This window comes from Hyaena hyaena, unplaced genomic scaffold (assembly GCF_003009895.1).
Source record: "Hyaena hyaena isolate Hyena2069 unplaced genomic scaffold, ASM300989v1 scaffold_890, whole genome shotgun sequence".
NCBI classification, from domain to species: Eukaryota; Metazoa; Chordata; class Mammalia; order Carnivora; family Hyaenidae; genus Hyaena; species Hyaena hyaena.
This window is the reverse complement of record NW_024081524.1, coordinates 173,663-196,292: the sequence shown is the minus strand read 5'-3', so window position 1 is coordinate 196,292 and position 22,630 is coordinate 173,663. Positions and strand designations below refer to the sequence as shown.

General features: G+C 49.0%; 1 protein-coding gene across 1 annotated transcript in view; it reads left to right on the top strand.

Annotated features, from left to right (window-relative positions):
* Window positions 1-22,630, top strand: part of ANKRD33B (ankyrin repeat domain 33B) — a 74,954-nt gene that overhangs the window by 28,075 nt on the left and 24,249 nt on the right. The window contains exon 2 of the mRNA XM_039220453.1: window positions 16,901-17,030. Within this exon, the coding sequence (XP_039076384.1) occupies window positions 16,901-17,030 (130 nt within the window). The remainder of the gene's footprint in view (window positions 1-16,900; window positions 17,031-22,630) is intronic.

Genomic DNA, 22,630 nt, shown 5'->3' with positions numbered 1-22,630 from the left:
ACCAGCGTGCAGTTCAGTAGCATGACTTACACTCACACTGTTTTGCAACCGGCGCTGTGGCTATTTTTATCACCCCAAACAGAAACCCTGTAACCATGAAGCAATAACTGCCCTTTCCTTCCCCACTGCTCCCCCCCCCTCCCCCCTTGGTTCTGGGAACCTCTAACCTACTTTCTGTCTCTGAGTTTGCCCATTCCACGTATGTTACATGGATAGACTCGTACAGTGTCTGTCTGTCTGTTTCTGGCTCCTTGAACTCTGCTTCGTGCCTCCATGGTTCATCCGTGTTTCGACATGGGCCAGCATGTCATTCCTTCACTTAAATAATGCCCCATTGTGTGAGGCTACACTTCGCCCATCCACTCATCTGTTGATGGACACTGGGTTGCCCCTTTTAGCTCTCGTGAATAGTGTCACGAGGAACAGGGCTGAACAAGTATCTGCTTGAGTCCCTACGTTAAATTCCTTTGGGTACATCCCTAGGAGTGGAATTGTTGGGTCGTATGGTCGTTCTGTGTTTAGCTTTCCGAGAAGCTACCGAACTTCTCCACAGTGGTGGCACTGTTTTACCTTCCCACCAGTGGTGCCCATGGGGTCATGCCACGTCCTCGCCAACACTTGATGTTTTCTGTTTTTCCTGATTATAGACAGCCTACCAAATATGGTGAGATATCTCACTGTGGTTTTGGCCATTCGTATATCTTTGGCTCAGTATTTTTTTGTGTGCCATCAATCCTTGATGAGATATAATTTACACACAGAGAAATGCATAACTCTTAAAGGTACAGCTGAGGGAATTTTGACAAATGAATATACTCATATAAATATTACCCCGATCAAGATATAGGACGTTTCCATTACCCTAGAAAGTTCTCTCCTACTCCTTCCGATAATCCCCTTTCCTGTTTTTTTTTTATCACCATCGATTAATTTTGCCTGTCCTTGGGTTTCATTAAATGGAATCAAATGGCCTGTATTTTTGTTACATCCGACTTATTTCATTGAATGCAATGTGTTTGAGACCTGTTGGTGGTGCTGCATGTATCAGGATTTTGTTCTTTTTTGCTGAGTATTTTTTCCTCAACTTGAGTATAGCAGAGTTTCCTTATCCAGTCTTTTGAGGATGAATATTTGGGTTGTTTGCAGTTTTTGGCTGTTATGAATAAAACTGCTCTAAACATTCTTATGCACGTCTTTATGTGGATATAGACTTTCTTCCTCCCGGGAACAAACCTGTGAGTGGAATTGCTAGGTCATAACGTAGGCGTGTGGTGAATTTTATTAGAAACTGCCAGTTTTCAAATATGGTTGTTCCATTTTACACGCCCACCTGCTGGGAACATGAGAGTTCCACACCCTCACCAGCATTTGGTATTGTCTTTTTAATTTTAGCCATGCTGGTGGGTGTATGGTGGTGTTTCAGTGTGGGTTTAATTTGCATTTCCCTGATGTCTAAGGATATCAAGAACCTTCACATTCGGAAAAGGTTATAATTTAAATTTTTACATTAAAAAAAAGTCAAGTTAGAAGACATTAATGAACACCTGGAGAACAGGCATCCCGGAGCCCGGAATGTTCTGTGGAAGCCGGCAGTTCTGACAGGTATGAGTCAGACAGCCAGATGTCAGTTTCAATTGCGTCTTAAATCATGAAGGAGTTGCCAAATCAGTTTGAAAAGTCGGGGTGGGGGGGCGCACGTATTTAATGCATATTTTGAAAATAGAAGAAAATGGCAAAGCTCTCCCCTTCCCCTTCCACCCTACCTCCCACTTGGGGGGCAGGTTTTCGGAGGGAACATCTGATCCTGAGGCACCTTGCTTGGTTCGCCCAGGCTTCCAGCACGACTCCGACTCCTTAGCGCTCTACGCCAGCACTTCGTGATTTCCCGAATTCCCCGGGAGCTGCCTGCTCCTAGCCTTTTCCACATGCTTGTCCGGCACTTGGGACACCATCCCCATCCTCCCTGGCACCACCGGCCCTCTCCCCTCCCCCCACCTTTGTTTGGCTGAGTCGGATGGATGCCCGCCTCCTTCAACCAACCGATTCTGGTCCCTTGTCCTCTGCAGCCCCTGGGCAGGCCCCAGAGCTGTTGTTTACTTCCCTGCCTGCAGACTGGATCTCCCCTGGGGAAGGGCGGTCTGAGTTCAGAGTTCACCTTTGCCTCCCCGGCACCCAGCCAGGCAAATGTGATCATCAGTACCAGCTTGTCAGATGGTGACCAAATATTCACGGGGCGACGGAAGAGTGTTCTGAAGGCAGGGTGGCCCAGAGGATCGTAGGGCTCATTCCCCTGGATCTCTAAGATTTCACACACTGTGAAATCTTGCGATCTCAGCTTCCGCCTGTGACCAGGATGACTCAGGGTGAAGGATCGGACCGATTAGGTGGCGTGTGTGTGTGTGTGTGTGTGTGTGCGTGCGTGCGTGCGGGGGTGCTGGAGACACCTGGGCGAGGAGTAGGTAAAATCAGGTAAAATCAAAATAAAAAAAAAATCAGAATCAAGTCCATCAAAGTTAAATAAAAAAATAAGATAAAAATTAATGGGAAATCAGAATAAAATAAAATCAATCAAAATAAAACCTCATGGGAAGAGCAAGCTGAGTTTTATTTCCAGCCTCCCAGGAGGGCTGACAGAAGTCTGAACCTTGGGCTCCCAGGTGCAGTGACGGCCGTCGTCACGTCCATCTGAGAGCCGCACACTGTTCTCAGGAGCGCCTCGCGTTTTTGTCCTGCAGACCAGTTGGGGCCTTGTGAGATGCACACTCTGATTCGCCAGGTCTGGACTGGGCCCCAGGACCTGCGATCCCGCCCCGCCCTCGGGATGCTGCCGCTGCTGCTGGTCCCGGGACCCCCCCTGAGTGGCCAGGGTTGAATCTAAACCGGTCAGAACACAGTAAATAGGGTGTTTGGGGAAATAATTAGCCAAGTTGTTCATTCCCTGTGGGTTGGTTGGGACCATACCGTGTTATGCCACACTCTGTGTGACACAAGCCAGTGTGTGTATCTGTACATTATAGACTCGTATTTGTGAAAAAAAATTGCCCCCCCCAAAAGTGTAGAGTCTTAATTATCGCGAGGAGAACACGGAGTTGTCTGAGAGCCCACCGCAGGCCAGCTGGGCAGAGCTTTGCAGGGAGGAACACTTGGCAGACGGCTGAACATCCAGCAAGCATTTCAGTTCTTTGAGGCTGATGTGATGGGCAATTTGGATTCTTTTCTTGAAACTTTATGGAGTGTTTCTGCGAAAAATTAAGCTGACGGTAACCCATGGGTCCTGAGAGGGTCAATTCGTTTTTCATTTATGGATTGCTTGCTTGATTGCAAATGTGTTTCTACCCTTTTCCACCTCTTTGCAGAAAGGGATAAGTACCAGGTCTCTTTTCTGAGTTCACCAGTTCCTCCCAATCTACACACTTGCTTATGAAATTGAATAAGCAGGAGACTGGGAAGATTTATCAGAGTTTTTTCCTCATTAAACATTTCTGATTTTCTGCTTATTAAATAGAAGTAAGTGTTCGTTGTAGCAAAAATGGGACTTTTTACTACAGAAGAGTCTGAAGAAAAGGAAATAACCTATAATGTCATCGTCTAGGATCAGTCACTGCTGAGATTTTAGTGCATTTCCTTTTAATTTGCTTTTAATGCATTGTTGATAGATAGTTTTATAGACCAATGTATTAAAGTATATATGTTTTCATTTTTATATTGATTTCAGACTTCCTTCATGACAAAAATTCTTCATATATGCCATTTTTATTAATCATGATAACATGTAAGATCATACAATAGAAAAATGTTCTTTAACTCTTTTTTTTCTCCCCCTGACTTCAGAAGGAGAACATTTTTTGAGAAAGGAAGAAATAGCATTGTGTTCACGTCTTCTGAGAATATAGTGAGTTCTGATTTAAGCCCAGAGGGGAGGTTTGCTTAGCTGGTTTGTGGCATTAATTATCCTTTCCTGTCCCTAGCATAATATCGAGTAGACTTTAATGGTTGGTTATTAATGAAATCCTAGTACATTTTACTTAGTTAGGTATTTTTTTTTAATGTTTTATTTATTTCTAGGAGAGAGAGAGAGAGAGAGAGAGAGAGAGCGTGAGCTGGGGAGGGTCAGAGAGAGAGGGAGACAGACTCTGAAACAGGCTCCAGGCTCTGAGCTGGCAGTCAGCACAGAGCCCGATGCGGGGCTCGAACCCACGAACCGCGAGATCATGACCCAAGCGAAAGTCGGACACTTAACTGACTAAGCCACCCAGGCGCCCCTTAGTTAGGTATTTCTTTGTATAAACAGATATTCAAACTTAGTGCAAGAATCCGGGTCTCAACGGTGGGGACACACAAGGTGGTAATGCGTGCGGGCCGCGGAAGATTGTGAGTGTAGAGCCTACCGCTGTGACTCACTGGTGTTTGTCTAATGCCACATAACATCGGCTCAAAATGCAGCGGCCTGAAGAGCAGTCAGCGTTTATATCCACTGCCCGCATCTGTGCCCAGCCTGGCTGGCGGTTCTGACTCAGGACCGTGATGAGGCTGCAGCTGGGCCTGGGCTATGTGTGGTCTGATGGCCCGATCGGGGCTGGGGGGCCCCTTCTGTGGGGCCGCGGCGCACACAACCCTTCCTCGCCAGCACAGTGGGCTCCGTGCCATTCTGTTTCCTGTATTTTGCACTTCTAGGTCTTCTCCCTCCTCAAAGTGTTCTGCTGAGCTTTGTGGATCCGTCATGAAAATGTGGGATGAAGGGCGAGAGGCACACGTCATTATGTCGGATGGTCGCTGCCTGTGGGACATTGCTTGGGAACCAGGCCTGGTTTTCTCTCATGGAATGTGCAATGCCACGGGGAAAACCAGAGCCATTATTGGGGAAATGAGACAAGCCTGATACATATATAATATGTAATATATGTACTGGGTGTAACATGCATATAGTGGATTTAAAGAAAGGCTATAGCTGAACAAAATCATTTCCTAAAATGACTACCATTCTAAAATGTTAAGCCCAAACACGAGGTTTGGAGCGGTAATAAAATTCGCACGGTTTGCAAAATTCAGTCTAAAGGGAGATTGTTTTGAACTCTGACAACTTTGAATTTGTCGGTTCCTCATCCAAAGGCAGTTCCTAGCTGAGCCCTGTCTCTGAAAGCATTTTCCTCCTATATTTGATCCACTTTAGCCGCAGTAATGTTCGTTTTCCTTTTTTTTATTTAAAGCAACTTATTAGGCAGCTCTTTAGTTAAAAAAATTTTTTTTAATGTTTTATTTTTGAGAGAAAGAGGAACAGAGCGCAAGCAGGGGAGGGGCAGAGAAAGAGAGAGAGAGAGAGGGAGAGTTAGAATTCAAAGTAGCCTCCAGGCTCCGAGCTGTCCTCACAGGGCCCGACGTGGAGCTTGAAGAAGTCACAGGCTGCAAGATCATGACCTGAGCTGATGTCAGACGCTTAACCTACTGAGCCACCCAGGCGCCCCAGGCATCTCTTCAGTTGATGCAAGAAAGCACGAATAAAAATATAAACATAATCTAGAACCCCATTGCCAGAATAACTTTGTGTACTTAAAAAAATGTGTGTGCCTTGAAAGGACTTTGAACCAAATCCAAAATGTGTCAGAAAACATCTAAGCCTCCTCTCTTACAATATGTGCCTTCGAGGAGGCCAGTTAAATTTCTTTTATCTCCGTTCAGAAAAATAAAAGACCTTTTATGACCATAGCCATTCCAGGAGCCACACACGCGTTTTAGCAGTCCCCACCCTCCCCCCCAAGAGGTCATATCACAAGCCATGTCCTGACCTGTGCTTACTTTTCACTAATGCCCTGAGGCATTCACTAAGGCATTTCACTAAGAGCCCCCAGGCTCTTTCCACATCAGCTCCTGCATTCCAGCCTCCTTCCTGTTGGGGGCGACAGAGTGTCCCACAGCCTGTGTTCAATTCACCCATCCTCCCTTGATGTGGATTTGGGTTGTTTTCAGGTTTTTGTAGTTACAGATTGTTACGCAGAGCTCTTGACATACTGTTGCTGCCCTTGAAGTGAGTCCCTCATGGTGGAATTCTTGAGCCTGCTTTCGATTTCTTTGCATTTGGTTGCTGCTTTCACATCTGGGTTATTCAGCCCCAGATCTGGCGGCATCAGCCTAAAGTGATGTTTACCACACGAAAGGGCACTGTGTTCTTTGAGGTTCTCTGGGACCTCTAGTAATTTCCTTGCTTGGATGCATTCATAGGTTAAGAGGCTCGGGAGCTTGTCGCCGCTTGTCAGTGCATCCGTTGAGAGTAAGTGAGCTGAGAGGTGCTGAAACATCCCAGGGGCATTTCATTCATTCCGTGGATGCTTAGTGGGTGTCTAGTAGATGTGAGGTGTGGGGGCAGAGTCAGGGGGAGGCGGTGCTTCTCTGCTTGGAGCTCACCTTGCAGCGGGGTGTGCTGAGCACAAGGCGGCCCAGTGGGAGCACCAGCAGATGCGTGTAGGGGTGGGGGCTGGGCCAGATGTGCAGGAGGATTGGACACGGGCCTGGCCGACCAGGGGATGGGGGCTGTGAGTGGGAGGGGGTGTTCCGGGTGGAGGCCGTCGCAGGTGTGTAGGCTTGGAGGCACGGAGAACTGAGTCAGGGTAGCGGCGAAGGTTGGCACTGGGGAGAACCCAACCGTGGGGACGTTCTGTGGCCACATTAGAGGTCAGAAGCCACGGGTAGCAGCATGCTCAGGTGCTCAGGTACCATCGATGGTACTGCGTAAGCGGTTTTCGATCATGTGGTACAATGTGGTTATCAAGTTTTTATTTTGCAAGGTAAGAGGAAATTAAACATATCATAAACTCTGTCTCCATCATATTATAAGTGAAAGTACATTTTATGCCTAGTGAGGTAGCAAAGACATAATCTGGAAATAAAGGACAGTTTTTCCTGAGGGAAAAAATAAATAGTAAAACTGTTGACACGTATACGTGTACATTACTGGACATGTTCGGTGTACATGGATTTGTAGGTTATGTTTGGATATGGTGGGTTTGGATATGGTGGGTATGGCTGTGATAAAAAACAACCCCAGGTCTCTGGAATTTAAAATAATAAAGATTCGGGGCACCTGGGAGGCTCAGTTGTTTAAGTGTCCAACCTCAGCTCAGGTCATGATCTCGTGGTTTGTGGGTTCGAGCCCCGCATCAAGCTCTGTGCTCACAGCTCCTTGGAGCCTGGAGCCTGCTTCGAGTTCTGTGTCTCCCTCTCTCTCTGCCCCTCCCCAGCATGCGCTCTATCAGTCTGTCTGTCTGTCTCTCTCTCTCAAAAAAAAAAAAAATCATTAAAAAAATTAAAATAGCAAAGATTCACTTCTCACTCATTCTTGCTCCTGTGGGGTGTCTGGAGGTGAGGGTGGGGCTCTGCTCTCCAAGCCCTCATGGGGGCCCAGGCTGAGAGACCTCCCATCTCTGAATTTCAAGGATAGTTAACACAGAAAGAAGGGAATGTGGCCCCTCATGCACTGTCTCCTGAAACTTCTGTCTGGAAGTAACAAACGCCATTTCACGTACACCTTGTTACCTAAAGCAAAATCAGTCGAGCCGGACTTCTAGAACCCTGGGCACGTGCAGTGTACCGAAGCAGCTCTGGCAAGACAGGGAGACGGTGTGGGGACAGCCCCAGGGTCTCCTACAGCTGGATTGCCCTTGTTTTTTTGTTTTGTTTTGTTTTGTTTGTTGTTGTTTTTAAGTTTTATTGTGTACCTTACCAGCTCCCTCATGGACCAGGGTAAGGGTGGCCCCTCTACACATAGATGACAGAAAGGAGGGTGAAGGGTGTCCATCAGGGCGCGTTTGAGGAATGCCATGGGTTTCTTGGGACGGCAAAACACCCTAGACGGTGAGCTTCCAACCACTTGTTTCTCTCCTACACTCCGTGTGTTCGTCTTATTATTTATAGCTTTGACAGTATTGAGTCAACGACTCTCAACGGCAATTTCCTTTGCCCCTTTTTAGGAGATGCAGCAAAAAGCTCATTTCTGGCAATTTCAGCATGACTCGGGGCTTCCTGTCAAGACTTATGGTCTCATTAAGATCTCGTCAAAATTTTTAATGTTGATAACGTGTACTTGAGGTATGTTGGGTTAAGTAAAATACATTATTAAGATGAGTTTCACCTGTCTCTTTTTGCGTTTCTGAATGTGGCCACCAAGACATTTAAAATGAAATGTGTGGCTTATATTTGTGGCTCCGGTTATATTTCTATTGGATAGTGCTGACTTCGAGTCTATAAAGAACTCAGACTGATCAATAAGGAAAAGAGGCCAGTAGAAATGGGCAAAGGGTATAAATCACCCCTTCACTGGAGAGAAGAAGCAGATGGCCGATAAATGTGTGGAAGACCTTCAATCTGGCCATTGGGAATCCAAGTTGAAATAGGTGAAGAAGAAAAGTTGAGGGGCACCTAGGTGACTCAGCCATTTGTTCATCCGACTCTTGGTTTCAGCTCTGGTCCTGATCTCACGGTTCATGTGTTTGAGCCCCACACTGGGCTCTACACTGACATCGTGAAGCCTGCTTGGGATTTTCTCTCCCTCTCTCTCTGCCCCTTCCTCTCCTCACATTCAAAATAAATAAGTAAACTTAAAAAAAGAAAAAAAGGAAAAAGAAAAGTTGGTATTGCTTACAGTATTGGATATTGATGAGAATGAAGAAGATTATAACTTGGATATACCGGTGGCCGCATTTATGTAATTGCAACCACTTTGGGGAGTATTTTGGCAGATTCTGCCCCCATCTGGTCCACGTTTATAGGTGTTTCTTGCCTGGGGATGATTCTGCCCTTCCCTTGCCGGGGTAGGGGGTATTTGGCAATGTCTGGAGACATTTTGCGTTGCCATTAATTGGGGATAATGGATGCTCTTGGCATTTAGTAAGTAGTGGCCAGGGATGCAGTTAAGTAACCTTCAGCCCATGGGCTCACCTCTCACAGTAAAGAGCTAGGGTGCCCATAAGTGGTGCTGTGCTGGAGAAATTCTGACTTCTAGGTGCTGATTCCAAGGTAGCGCTCTGGCTGGTGTGCATGAGGAGACAAGACCAAGGTTTTCATTTACTCAGTGCTCCATATTTACAGTTGAGGAACTTTGGGACCAATTTAAATGTTTGCCAGTTTGGGGGTATAAATGTCTAGTGAGAGACCCATAGGTGGAAATGATACATCTCACATCTAGCAGCTGAGTAAATCAGGTTGCCGGGCTCATATGTCCACGGAAATGCAACTTTTCTGGACACATTTAAAATACAAACTAACAACTCTACATTTAATGTATTGCTTACGGATGCCTGCATAGATAATAAAAACTCTAAAGGCAAGTCAGATACCTACCAGCACAGAACCGGTTGCCTCTGGGGATGAAAGACACAAAAGGGACGTCGGCTCCTTCTGGAAGGTTGATTTCTTATACAAGTGTGAAGCAAGGATGACGGAATATTAGCCTTTGTCAATGCAGCTGGGTGATGAGGGCGTTTGTCATATTAGTGCCTTTCTATCTCACTTTTTTCAGTATTTGGAATTAGTTTACAAGGCACGCTCATGCACACATCTCAGAGATTGCTGCTGGGTGTAGGGGCTCTCTGAGCACAAGCAGATTATCACCAGGGATTGTGCTAGTCTGTGCCTGGTTCCCTTGTGTCCCCCAGCGTGGAGCTGTGTCTGACACAGGCAGACCCTCAGGGAAGCGTGTGTTTGCACGCGCAGTACACGGAATGTTCCACGGTACCCATTCCTGTGAGCTGCCTTTTGAGAGGGCCTGGGGCCATAGCCTTGCAGTGGGAGGTGCCCTTGGGACCTGCCTCCTGGCCAGGCACTCACCCCCCAACCCCTCTGCACCAGACCTGGACCATCTCTTCATCCTCCAAACTTCGGACAGCACATCACAGGAAGTAATCCGGCTCAAGATACTAAAAAAAAACCATACCTAGGGAGTCTTACAAGCGTGTGTCTTTAAAGGAAAATAGATGTCATGTCTTAGAAATTGCATACTATGTGCATTCATGGGGAGACACTTCGAGAGGAAGTTAGCAGCCTGCCCAGGTCAAGTTCGTTCAACTCCCCTAACACAAGTGGACAGGGTTTGCCTCGAGCCACAGCCATTTCTTAGTTTAATGAAGACTTTAAGAGGAGTGGTACCATTTGACGCACACCACTGGGCATCTCTACAAGATGGCGCACGCTGAGGATTCCCTGCCTTGCGGGTGCATATGCCTCTCTGACGCCCTTTCTGTGTTCGGTGCTTGGGAAGCATTCCTGCCTGTGGGGCTGGGCTTGGGGCTTCATTACTCCCCCTTTCCTATAATACATTGAAGTAATGAGCTGGTGTCAGGGGAAGGCTTGTATAAAATACCCAGCCCTTCCTTTGGGACTCTTGTTGGGAGAATAGGTTAACTAGATGGTCAGGAGGTGTTTTCACAAGACTCTCAGAGCGGAAAGTGTGTGTCAGTGGTCCGCTTGCTCAGGTCTGAGTGTGTCTGCTCTACGGTGTGAGGCTGGACCAGGAACCAGTCCCTCGCAGGGACCTCACCCTTCTCGGGCCGTTGTCCTTGCCGCCGCCAGTGGTCTGGTTATTTTTGTCCTGGATTCCCGCCTCCACCCTGCAGTGGACTGTTCTTGGGCCCCTGATTTTAATTCACATCATCTTAAACGTTAACAAAGGAACACTGTGTCGTGATTTTGGTTCTAGGTGGCCAGCCTGGTATCTGGTTTATGGCGTCTGTCTGACAGACTTCCAGGCTTGCAGACAACGCGTCCCCCGAGATTCTGGATTTTCCTGGCCATCCCCCAACTGCTCCCTTGACCTAATCAGCCATCCCAATTGTGAGCGTGGCTCGGGACCAGGAAACGCTTCTCAGAGTACAACATCCTCACAGCTGCAGATGTTTTACGAGGTGCATAACACAAAAGCAACATTTTACAAAATATCATTAGGTGAGATTTAGAGCCTGCAGGCTTAGGCAGTGTGAGGGTGATTGCTGGATTTTTTTTTGCCTTCCAATGTGGGTGTTAAGTGGACAGGCCAAGCTGGGGGCGGCGGAAGGCTGACGCTGGACACCTGCCCGCCGTCCACAGGGTCCTGGCCATGCCCTTAGCATCAAAATGTGGTAGTGCAAAGGTCAAATCCATTTACCATCTGGGAAGAAACTGTTTCCTAAAAATCCTAGCATTCATTTATTTGTTATGCAAGTATATGACAGCTCAGCGTTGTTCTTAGAGCTGGGGACGCGACGGTGACCAACAGAGATCAAGTTCCCATCCTGGGATGTACTTTTTCATCATGGCGCTCATTAATCATACATAAGATCGTTGAAACTATGCCAAACACACTTTCCCCAACAAATCACACCCGTGCCAGCGGTAACTCATGGCATCTTTTAGAAATAGAGTATCTCTTTAGGGGACTGAGCTTCTTAAGGCTTTTCATAAAGCTGCATACACATTTCCTGCTTCCTGCCCGTGGTATTGTTACGGGGAACGGGGAGAGGTGTTTTATAGAAATGGAGCTTCGAGGAATTCTAGTTTATTCTCTTGATACCAAACTTTAGACAATTGTACTATGATGGAATTTTGTTCTCACATTAGAACATGGGTAATACCCTTTCCCTTCTGGATGATCAGGAGAATTGCTCTATTTTTGTACCATGTGGCGATGGGCTTTGTCTGGGCTTGCTGGTGCCCCCGGCTCCTGGCTGTCAGCTCCTGCCTCATCTGCCCACTGTCCCTCCTCCCCTCCTCACGGATGGTCATTTCCTTGACTGTTCACAGTGGTTGTTGTAAAACTGTATTTCCTAATGAGAACGTTACAAATGTAAACATCATCCCTGTACTTGTTTTTCATTGTGAATTAAAATCGTGCAAGTTCTTCACAAATACAGCTTTGTTTTAAAGAATGTGAACTGTGCAAACATAACAAAAAGGCGGGAGGCGCCTGGGTGGCTCAGTCAGTTAAGCGCCTGACTCTTGATTTCGGCTCAGGTCATGATCTCACAGTTTGAGGGTTTGAGCCCAGCATCGAGCTCTTCGCTGACAGTGCAGAGCCTGCTGGGGGTTCTCTGTCTCCCCCTCTCTCTGCCCCTCCCCTGCTCGTGCTCTCTTTCCCTCTCAAAAATAAATAAAGAATAAACATAAAGAAATAAAGAATGTGAACTGGGTAGAAAAATAAAGAGTAAGAAGCAGTTCTTTCAAAGTGTTCCTTTCCCACACCTACCTTGAATTATTCCAGAGTCTGTGGAGAGAGAGACCAACCGAGTCTGTGTATCTGTAGATCTCTCTCTGTCTGTGTTTGTATCTCCATACATATCTGTATCTAGACACACAGAGATAGATCTGTCTAGTTATACATAATTATATATAACTATGTAAATGTGTGTGTATATACATGTGTGTTTAAATGTTAGTCTCATAAAAAACAAAAAACAAACAAAAAACCAACCCTCCTTCACAGAAATACCTAGAATATTGTTTGACCAGATACCCAGGTACAATGTAAATTTGTGACACATCAAATTAACCATCACACACACTCTATTCCCATTCCTTCTACAGAGGACATTACTCTAACACTTGGGTGTAATCCATCTAGATGCTTCCTGTGCATTTTCTGGATGTTTGTGTGTGAGTCTTGGTCACCTTTCTTCCTGCCTCCACCTCTTTAATCCATCAGTGTAATAAATGATGCTGCTATAATCCTGGTGTTAGATCCTCCTTTCTGCCTGCAAGGAATGGGGTCTGCATTTGTTTGTTTGTTTTTTTCATGCACCAGCCCTTACAATTAAAAAAAAATTTAATGTTCATTTATTTTTGAGAGAGAGAGAGAGAGAGAGAGTGAGCGAGCAGGGGAGGGGCAGAGAGAGAGGGAGACACAGAATCTGAAACAGGCTCCAGGCTCTGAGCTGTCAGCACAGAGCCCGATGTGGGGCTCAAACCCATAAACCGTGAGACCGTGACCTGAGCCAAAGTTGGATACTTAACCGACTGAGCCACCCAGGCGCCCCCAGCCCTTACAGTTTTTAAGTAGAAACATCCCAACCCATTTTGTAGTTGCTGCCCCAACTTTCCTATGGTGTGAGGGCTTAAAAATGAAGCTTGTATTTGGGGAACTAGAATTTCTAGCTCATGTCCAAATGGCCGCTTCCACGTGTAGGTAGTGTACTTGTTTTTTTCTCAATATTATTTTATTCTCATGGACACTTTGCTTGTAATTAAAAAAAAATAGTGGCTTCAGGGGACATCTGCAAATGGGCTTCTGTCATCAGAGCAAGTGGTTAATATTTATTGCCTTTGTGACGAGACTTTTGTTGTGATTCGTCTTGGGAAACCATGGTCTGAGATTACTGAAGATTTTCCCTCCAACGCTCCCGTCGAGGGGCGCCGAGATGCCCCAGCTAGAGCAGAGAGTTTAAACAGTAGTCAAACAGCAGTCTTTCTTACACAGAGAAAGGTCAGAAAGACTCCCGGGGGGAATGGGATAAAGATAATTGTTTTTAATAGGAATGTAAGTCAGTCTCTGTCGGGAGACTAGGTATCTCCCTTCTGCGTCTGATACCACTTTATGCTGAGCCCTCAGGTTTAGTTGTCTAGTTTTCCCCCTGATAATCTTCATTCTTGGCCTAAGATTGTGCTAAGATTCCCAAGGCTACGATTAGCAGCAGCGAGCTGCTCCTTTTGGGAAGTCTTATGGTAGGTGGGGCCGTGGTAACAAGGCATGGAGGTGAGCACAGCCTCAAAAGAGAGAGCTAAACCAAGAGGCAGAGGCTCAGGAACACTGGCACGCACTCATTGCTTTATTGTCCACTGATGGAAATTCCTCCTTTTAAACCAGAGTCCGTAGGTAACATTGGGTGGCCAGATTGGCAAAGGTGAATGCTCTTTGGGAGATTTTTGAAGGGCAGATTTTCAATGTGTGTTGAAACCTTTCAAGATACCTCTTTCCTTCAGTCCAGAAATACTGCTTCTAAGCATGTCTCCTGAGACCAAAAGGAATGAGATGCATGAAGCTATGGGTCTCCATTCCAAAGTTTACTCATAATAGGGAGAAATAGGAATCAATCTCAGTATCTAAGAGTGAGGATTCATGAAATAACTATGAATAGTTATTATATACTAGATACTAGATATTATAGTAGGTATATAATAGGTATTATATACTAGATACTACCGTACCATACACTAGAATATAACGTTCCGCTGTAGTAGATATATAATAACATTCCGCTATAGTAGGTATATAATAGATATTATATACTAGATACTACTGTAGCATATACGTTCTGCTGTAGAGGTTGACACAGAAATATTTGTATTGATGTGAAAAGATGTTGCTCCTGTTTTCCTCATTGAAACATAATAGCAGATAATCCTATTTTGGTATAGAAAAAAAAGTGTGTGCGCGTGTGTGCATGCACGTACACACGCATGTGTGTTTGTAAGATTGTGTATGTCTGGGGAATTTTTTTCATCTCCATTTTCAGATTTTTTTCTGTAATAAATATGAGCTTCTTGTACAATCATGTAAAAAGGAAGAGGTTACACTGTGTCCAGCATGCCTTACGTATAAGTCAGGAAATTGTAGACTACTTGAGAAATACCTCTGTGCAAAGAAGCTCAAGAGGAGATTTTGGTACTTACCAAGTGGAGTCACACGTTTGCCAGACCCTTTACGCGGCAGTGAGCTGACAGGGTGGGCGGGAAGATGCAGACATTGGTAGCAGTGAACTCTAGTTCAGAGAAACGGAAGCCTTAGCAGCTTGTAAGCCTGGGCTCACTTGTGCTCTCTTCTCTTTAAAATGAAATTTTCGTGGAACATTTCACTCTGTAGAAGGAATGACTTCGTTCAAAGAACGTAGAAGCTGGGGCATATTAAATAGCCTTTCCTGTAGTCCCAACAGCATAGAGATCCTTGGACTGCAGAACGGATGTCAGTGTTTAGAAAACTCAACGGGAGTCCCTAAAACTAAAAATTCTAATATTTGTGATTCGGTATTCTTCAGCAACTAGGGACCTTATTGAGATAAGCAGGTGGGACCGTCCATGGCTTCCCCTTGTTCCGTGAAAAATTACATTCTTGTTAAAATTCTGGCCACAGTAGAGCTGGGTCTCAGTGGAGTGGCTCTAAACGTTAGCTCTGCGACCCCCACGTGGTGGGGTGTGTGGCCGGCCGTGCTCAGCATCCTGCGATCCATCCGATCCATCCTTCATTCTGGACGGTGACGTCATACCCTGGGTTGGGTTTTTGCATGCCACCGGATCTCTGTGTGTGAGGGCGCTTGGATCATTTTCCTTTGTTACAGAGTGTTTAGTCAGCTCAGCAGTTGCTACAGCAGAATACTATAAAGTGCATGGCTTAGCCACAGCGGAAATTTCAGTCCTGGAGCCCGGAAATCTGCGACCAGGGTGCCCACAGGGTCAGGCTCTGGTGGGGGTGGGCTCCCTGGCCCATGGATGACCGATCATCGCCGGCGCAGCAGCCGTGGGAGTCCCCTGGGACGTCTTTCTTTCTGACACCAGATACGTGTGGGTTTTCCATCCCAGTTCTCCAGTTCTCTGACACCAGTGGGGTCTCCAGCAATTTCGTTAATTCTGACACCGACTGTCCAGAGTTAGTGCAGACCCCACAGGTTTCGGGCGCAGGCCCCCAAGACTGCCCCCGCTTTCAGACTCCAGTCTCCACCTAAGGTCACCTTCTCACCAACTGGCTATAAAATTTGGGGGTTCCCACCCCTGCCCCTCTTCATGTTCGATAATTTGCTGGAATAACTCACAGAACTCAGGAAGGCACTTTCCTTACTATCCCTGGTTTATCATAAAGGGTAAAGGCCAGAAAGGGCCAAATGGAAGAGGTGCTTGGGGCAGGGCACGGGAAAGGGTGTAGAGATTGCATGTCCTTTCCCGGCGTGCCGCCCACCCGGCACCTCAAGGTGCTCACCCACCCAGAAGCTCCCCAAACCCCGTCATTCAGGGGTTTTTATGATGCAGCTTTCATTAAGTAGACATGATTTGCTCTAACTATGCAGTCATTGCCTACTGGCTGGGGCTGTGCAGAGCAGCGGTGAGATCTGACCTCCAGCTTGTTTGGTGGTTGGCCTTTCTAGAGACTGGCCCCCGTTTTGAAGCTACCAGCACCTGGCCCCTGATATGTGTCATCTCATTCGCATTCAAGAAACAGTCGTTTCTATGGGTTTTAAGCACCGTGCACCAGGAACTGGGGACAAAACCCAAATAATTTAATTTTTATTATGCAGCCCCTCCCGCTGGTCTCCCTGCTTCCACTCTGGTCTTCTGGTGTGTTTCCATCCAGCAGCCGGACTCCATGCTGGTGCTTGGTCTCAGCATTTGTGCCGCGGCCTCTGGGGTTCTGATGCTTCCTTGAGTCCCCCTCCTGGTTCACGCAGGCCCCGGCCTCCCCGCTGGAGGTTCCCTCCGCGACCCCTTCCCTCGCTGCCTTCCCATCTTTGTCCAATGACTTCTTCCCAGGGAGCCCCCCCCCCCCCCCCCCCGGCCTTGAAGCATCCTACCTGAGATTGAGCCACGTCCCCTCTGCACTCAGAGCCTCTCTTACCCAAGTCCACCTTCTAACACTCTGCCATTGCCCGTATGTTAGGTCTAGGTGTGCTGTCTCCCCCCCCCGCTAGAAGGCAAACCACATAGGGCAGGCGTGTTGGGTCCGTGGTGGTTCCCGGGCACCGTGCCTCCCTCGTGGTCGGCACTCGGTAAACACTGGAGAGTGAGCAAGTGGCTGGCTTGTTCTAAACCGCTGCCCCGCCCCGGACTCGGGGTTCTCTGTTCCCAGCACTGCTCGCCTGGCCTGCCCCCCACCTCCGGGGGGGACAGTGCATGCATGAAGGGTCTGCAGGGGTGACGCCTGGGCTCTGCCCCTCTGACCCGCTTCCCTCTTCACTTCTAGACCGGCCTTATTGTCGCCTGCTACCACGGCTTTGTGGACACCGTGGTGGTCTTAGCGGAGTGCCCCCACGTTGATGTCAACTGGCAAGACAGCGAGGGGAACACGGCCCTAATCACAGCCGCGCAGGCAGGTAAGACCCAGCTGTGCCTCCCCTCCCAGAGCCAAGGCTGGGGGGCAGCTGCCCGGCGGTGGGGGTGGGGTGGGGGCCCTGCACACGGACTCAGCTCGTGAGATGATCGTAAAGACGGGGATTCATCAGAAATCATGAAACCGCTGATGGGTCTGCATCCACATCATTGCTGCGCATTCGGGACGATGCAGAATTTACTTGTGCGGAGCTCAGGGTTGGGCAGCACCGGGCGAGGTACTCTGAACATGAAGCTGCACCAGAAGCCCACCCAGTTCCCCAGTGCTTGGGGCTGGGGAGCCGGAAGGTGCTGGTGCACTTGTTACTGAAAGGGACTCGAGTGGTAGTTACTGTACCAAATAGGCGTAGTTACGCCTGACCCTGGCCTGTAGCGTGAAGAGAAGCCTGGAGCTCCCTGCTGAGAGCCTGTCGGTGCAGCAGGGCAGGGCCGTTAGGGAGAGAGCCCGCAGGTGTGCGTCCCCCAAGGGCCCTTCAGCCCAGGATGGTCACTGCCAGAAGTGGCACTTCTGCCGCCACCAGCAAGCGCAGCGCCTGTGGCTGTCTTCCTCTAGGATCCTCTTCCGGCATTTTGGAGACGAACGCAAAGCGTCCCTTCCGAACCACGCTTCATCTGTAACTGTGGGGTCAAGTGACAAACCCACCTTGAAAGCTCGCGGTGGCTTCGAGGAGTAATCCGTCTCCTCAGTCTGGGCTGCCAGTTGCAAAGAAGCGGCTTCCTGCTGAGCTGGGAAGAAAAGACGTTCGCTTATGAAAGGAATGTAGGACACCTCCCGTGTCCCGTGTCCCCCAGCTGTTGAGCATCAGACTCGGGGCCGGGAGGCTGGCAGCGATGCCCCAAACCACGCCGCACATCAATTCTGGAAATGGACCGTCTGCTGCTCCCGCCGCAGAGCGACCTCTCTGTCTCATATTTTGCATCACGAGTGCCTGGGTCAGAGCCAGCGTGGGTGACTCTGATCCACGGAGCCCAGGGAGCCCGCAAAGCCAGCATCTGGCAGTTTCACTCCCCATCACGTAACGGGAGGTAGCCTGTACTGTACACACTGCTTTTCAGTCGAGGCGGGTGAGCAGAGAATTCCCCACACTTAGGGGCCAGGCCGTGCAAGCACACGTTTGCCTCGTCAGGTGTCTGGGTGCGAAGCTCTGCCTCAGAGAGGCACTCCAGGCTTTGTAAGGCCCGGGTCCGCAATGTCTGGAACTGCAGAAGTGTGAGAGGGTGTCGAGAAGCTTTCGGTGATCATGGGCTCCTCACTCATTGCCTCCCCCTGGCCGGGAACCGGGGATGCCAAAGTCAAGGGCAGTTCTGCCCTCAGGTAATTCTCCAGCTCCGTAGGCGTCTGATGGAGCTCTGATGTTGAACTCTGGGTGCTGTGGGTGAGAACACGTCACCCAGCCTGGGGGTTCAGGACAGGGGTCGTGGAAGAGGGGGACTTGAACTGAGTGCCAAGGAACGCAGAGGGAGGCCGTTGCAGCTGAGGCATCCGGAGGCCCGGGGCCGAGAGGGAGCCCGGCACTTCTCAGGTGGCGTGCCTGGCAGTAGAGTTGAGCGTGACTAGGAGAGATGAGAGGTGGTCCTGTGAAGAGATGGGGACCAGATCATTAAAGGTCTAGGTACCATGTGAGGGAGTCTGTTCGAGTGCCATGAGGCTGGGTGTGTGCCGACAGGGGCTGACTAATCCCTGTGGGTCCAGAAGTGGTTTCAGAGGCAGAGAAGGAGCAAGAGCTGCCCGGCAGAAAGTGGTGTGTGATGTGGATGGTGGAGGGGAGGTGGCATCTAGGGTGGCCTCCCGCCTCGGGACAGGGGATGACTAATGGCAAAGGGGTGTACGGAAAGCAGTAGATGGAGAAGCATTGGCCCCATCTGGCGCTCAGGCCTTTGAGACGTGAGACATCTAAGTAAGAGGTCTCTACGGCGGGTGGAGAGTCTGTAGCTCCAAACTCCACTGCCCATTGAGGGTCGGATCGGGGCGTCAGGGATGGGCGAAGAGTGGGGCACAGACTAGATGTGAACACTAGGAGAACGTGCAGTAGGAAGAGATTTCCTTTCTTATTGATTTGCAAGAACTCTTTGTGTGTTAAGGATTTTGGTTGTGGTTTAACACCCATGAGGCACCTTCTGATTTCTTGCCTTTTCAAAATGTTGTATTGGGGCACCTGGATGGCTCAGTTGGATAAGTGTCTGACTTTGGCTCAGTCATGATCTCATCGTTTGTGGGTTTGAGCCCCGCACGGGGCTCTGTGCTGACAGCTTAGAGCCTGGAGCCTGCTTTGAATTCTGTGTCTTACTCTCTCTGCCCTACCCTACTCCTGTGCTCTCTCTCTCAAAAGTAAACATTAAAAAAAATTTTTTTAATTTAAATAAGAAAATGTTAGTATTTTGTGTTCACATAGGAGCATCAACAACTTGTCCTTTGCCTGTTTTTTTTTGTTTTTTTTTTGTTTTTTTTTTTTTTTGCATTGAGTGTTCAGGGGAATTAGTCTGAGTCCAGCCTCCGTTTGTGTCTTTCTTGCTGAGACTTGGAAGTCTCTCCCGCCTCATCCTTGACATTGGAAACACCCCCCACCCCAACTATCATACATCTCAGCTCCTCTCTGTGCCTGTTTTGACTTATATTGGGTATATTTTTACCATAGGAAACCCTTTTCTGTTAATCTCTTTGAAACACTCTCTGCTTTGTTTTGTTCTTTCTTCCTGAGATCCCCTCTCAGGCGGAGAATAAGTCACCTGGTCCTGACGTCACAGCTTTCTCTCATTCCCCCCCCCCCCCCCCCCCCCCCCCCCGCTCCCCATCCTTTTACTCTTAAGTTCTGGGCAAATTCTGCATATTACTTTATGAATTTATTTTTATGCCATTCATTGGATTGCATTTACTTTATTCTTCTTGAGCATATGGAGGGTCAGTCTGTTCAGGCTTATACAACAAAAATCCCACGTACTGGGGGTGGGGATTAAGCAACAGACATTGGTTTCTCATAGTTCTGGAAGCTGGGAGTCCAAGATCAAGGTGTCAGGGGTTTGGTTCCTGTAGGGACTGTCTTCCTGGCTCCTTGCTTATGGTGCCTTCTTGCTGTGTCCTCACTCAGTGGAGAGAGAGAGTGAGATCTCTGGCGTCTCCTCTTATTTGTTTGTGGTTTATTTACTTATTTTGAGAGAGAGAGAGCAGGCAGGGAGAGAAGCAGAGGGGGAGAGGGAATCCCAAGCAGCTCCATGCTCAGCACAGAGCCTGACGTGGGGCTCCATCCTACAACCCTGGGATCATGACCTGAGCCAAAGTCAAGAGTCAGACGGTTAGCTGACTGAGCCCCCTGGGCGCCCCATGGTGTCTCCTCCTCTCATAAGGACACCTGTCCAGTTGGATCAGGGCTCTGGCCCTGTGACCACATTTGAACTTTAATTACTTCCTCAAAGGCCCTGTCTCCAAATATAGTCACACTGGGGCTTGGGGTTTCAACATATGAACTTGGGGGAGGAAGGACAGAAACATTCATTCTGTGACATCCATCCTCATGCAGGGACCGCGCTTTTCCTGAATTGATGTATTTGAAGTCGCACAGGACCTAGGCCCTCTCAGGGGTCTAGAGAGGCCCAGCAAAGGGGGCTGCGGCACGTGCCTCCCGGCCCGGCCTGTGGCCTGCGGTGCAGACGGAGGAATTCGGGGCCGCGAGCAGCCACCGCAGATTTCCCCGTCCCTGGTTCATCCCCGGGGTTTCAGTTCCAGGCTGTGCGTGGTGGGGCAGCGGCCTGTGTGAGCTGCGGCCGCGCCCGGGCCACCAGGGACTTCCTGCTGGGCCACTCCCCTGGGTAATGGAAATGGCCTTGGCAGCGCACGGCCCACCTTTCCTTCGGGCCGCCCTTCTCTTTTGGGCCGCTGCGGCTTGGCTCCACCCCTGCATCTCGCATCCGTCCCCACCTGCAGCCGCCCCCTTGTGGGAAGCAGGGAAGGGGACAGACTCCTGTGTTCACGGCCCCGGCTCTGACCCCAGGAGAGCTGGTGGTCCCTGGTGGGCCCCTCCCCCAGCGTGGGTCAGATCGCAGGCCGGGGCGTATCTGGTTACATGGGCACCGCGTAGACTGGGCGTCTGGGAGGGTGGCCGGCCCGGAAGGTCCTCTGCTTGGCTCCGCGGGGGTTCTAAGTTGCCTATAAAATACAATACACAGTGTGTGGAAGAAAACCACATAAGCAGCTCCAGTTCAACACAGAAAGACAGTAAAGTCCAGAGTGAAAATCTCTCAGCTCCTCACCCCTGGGGCCTCCTGGAGGTAACCGTTAATTTGATGTGTGCATGGCTTCTCTTCCATTTTCCTAAAAATATATGCATATCATTATAATCTATTCTTTTCCTTGTTTTTTTAAATGCTTATTTATTTATTCTGAGAGCAAGAAAGAGAGAATGAGAGAGAGAGAGAGGGAGAGTGGGAGCAGGGGAGGGGCAGAGAGAGAGGGAGAGAGAGAATCTCAAGCCGGCTCCACACTGTCAGCACAGAGCCTGACGTGGGGGCTCCATCTCCCTGTTCGTGAGATCATGACTGAGCCAGGATCAGGAGTTGGACGCTCAACTGAGCCACCCAGGGGCCCCTCTTTCCTTGTTTTTAAGTTTTCTCTTTCTGCTGGTGTCTGTGGTCCTTTGTTTACTGATTTGCTCAGGCTGTGAATGGGGCCCGCTGCCTCTGGCCCCACTCTCTTCTCTGCCTGGGGCCCCCTCCCTGCAGCTGGGCTCTGACCCCTGGGACACCCATCCCAGGCCAGGCTTAGAACTGACTTGTTTGGGGGTGCTGGGAGTGAAGGAGGGAGAGGGTTTTTTTTTTTTTTTTTTTTGCCACCTTAAAGAAATCTGATTAAAAAGCATTTCCTCGTTTGTCTTAATTGCCTCAAAGGAGGACGTAAAATAGTTTTCCCTGATTTGTTTCTGAAGGTGGTGACCGGACCCCCTGGGGCTGCCCCTCTCTCCGTGAACTTTGTGACCTTAGAGCACAGCCTGGCTCTCATCAGCAGCCCTGGGTGGGTAATCAGTGTTTTGATGCAGTTTCGGTTAGAACAAGGATTGCCCAGCTCTGCCCCCTGAGTTTCAGATTGAAAAAGTCCGCGGAGGGGCCTGAGGAGGGGCATCTCACTACGTTCCCAGCTGCCTCCGCCCATGCTGCAGGTCTGGGGACCCCACTGGGGTGAGGCAGAGAGAGGGAGAGACAGAATCCGAAGCAGGCTGCAGCCTCCGAGCTGTCAGCACAGAGCCCGACGCGGGGCTCGAACCCACGAACTACGAGATCATCCCGTAGATGCGTGACTGCTGAGCCCCCCAGGCGCCCCAGAGCACTGAGGCCTTGGAGGCTGTCACTGCGAGCAGTGGCTGGGATGGCTCTCAGTGGCACTCAAGGCTGGGGATGTTTGAGGGACACAGAGGCATCATTAAAGTGAGAAGAAAGGAAAAAGCAGTTGAGAATCTGCCCAGGCTGTTCCCTGCTGGTTTAGGAAAGCGGCTACTTGAGCTTTCAGCTGAGACATGGTCTTGCCCCATTTTAATCCAATTGCATAACCAGTTTTATTTACTTGGTGATTTCTTAATTCCACAAGATATCTAGTGAT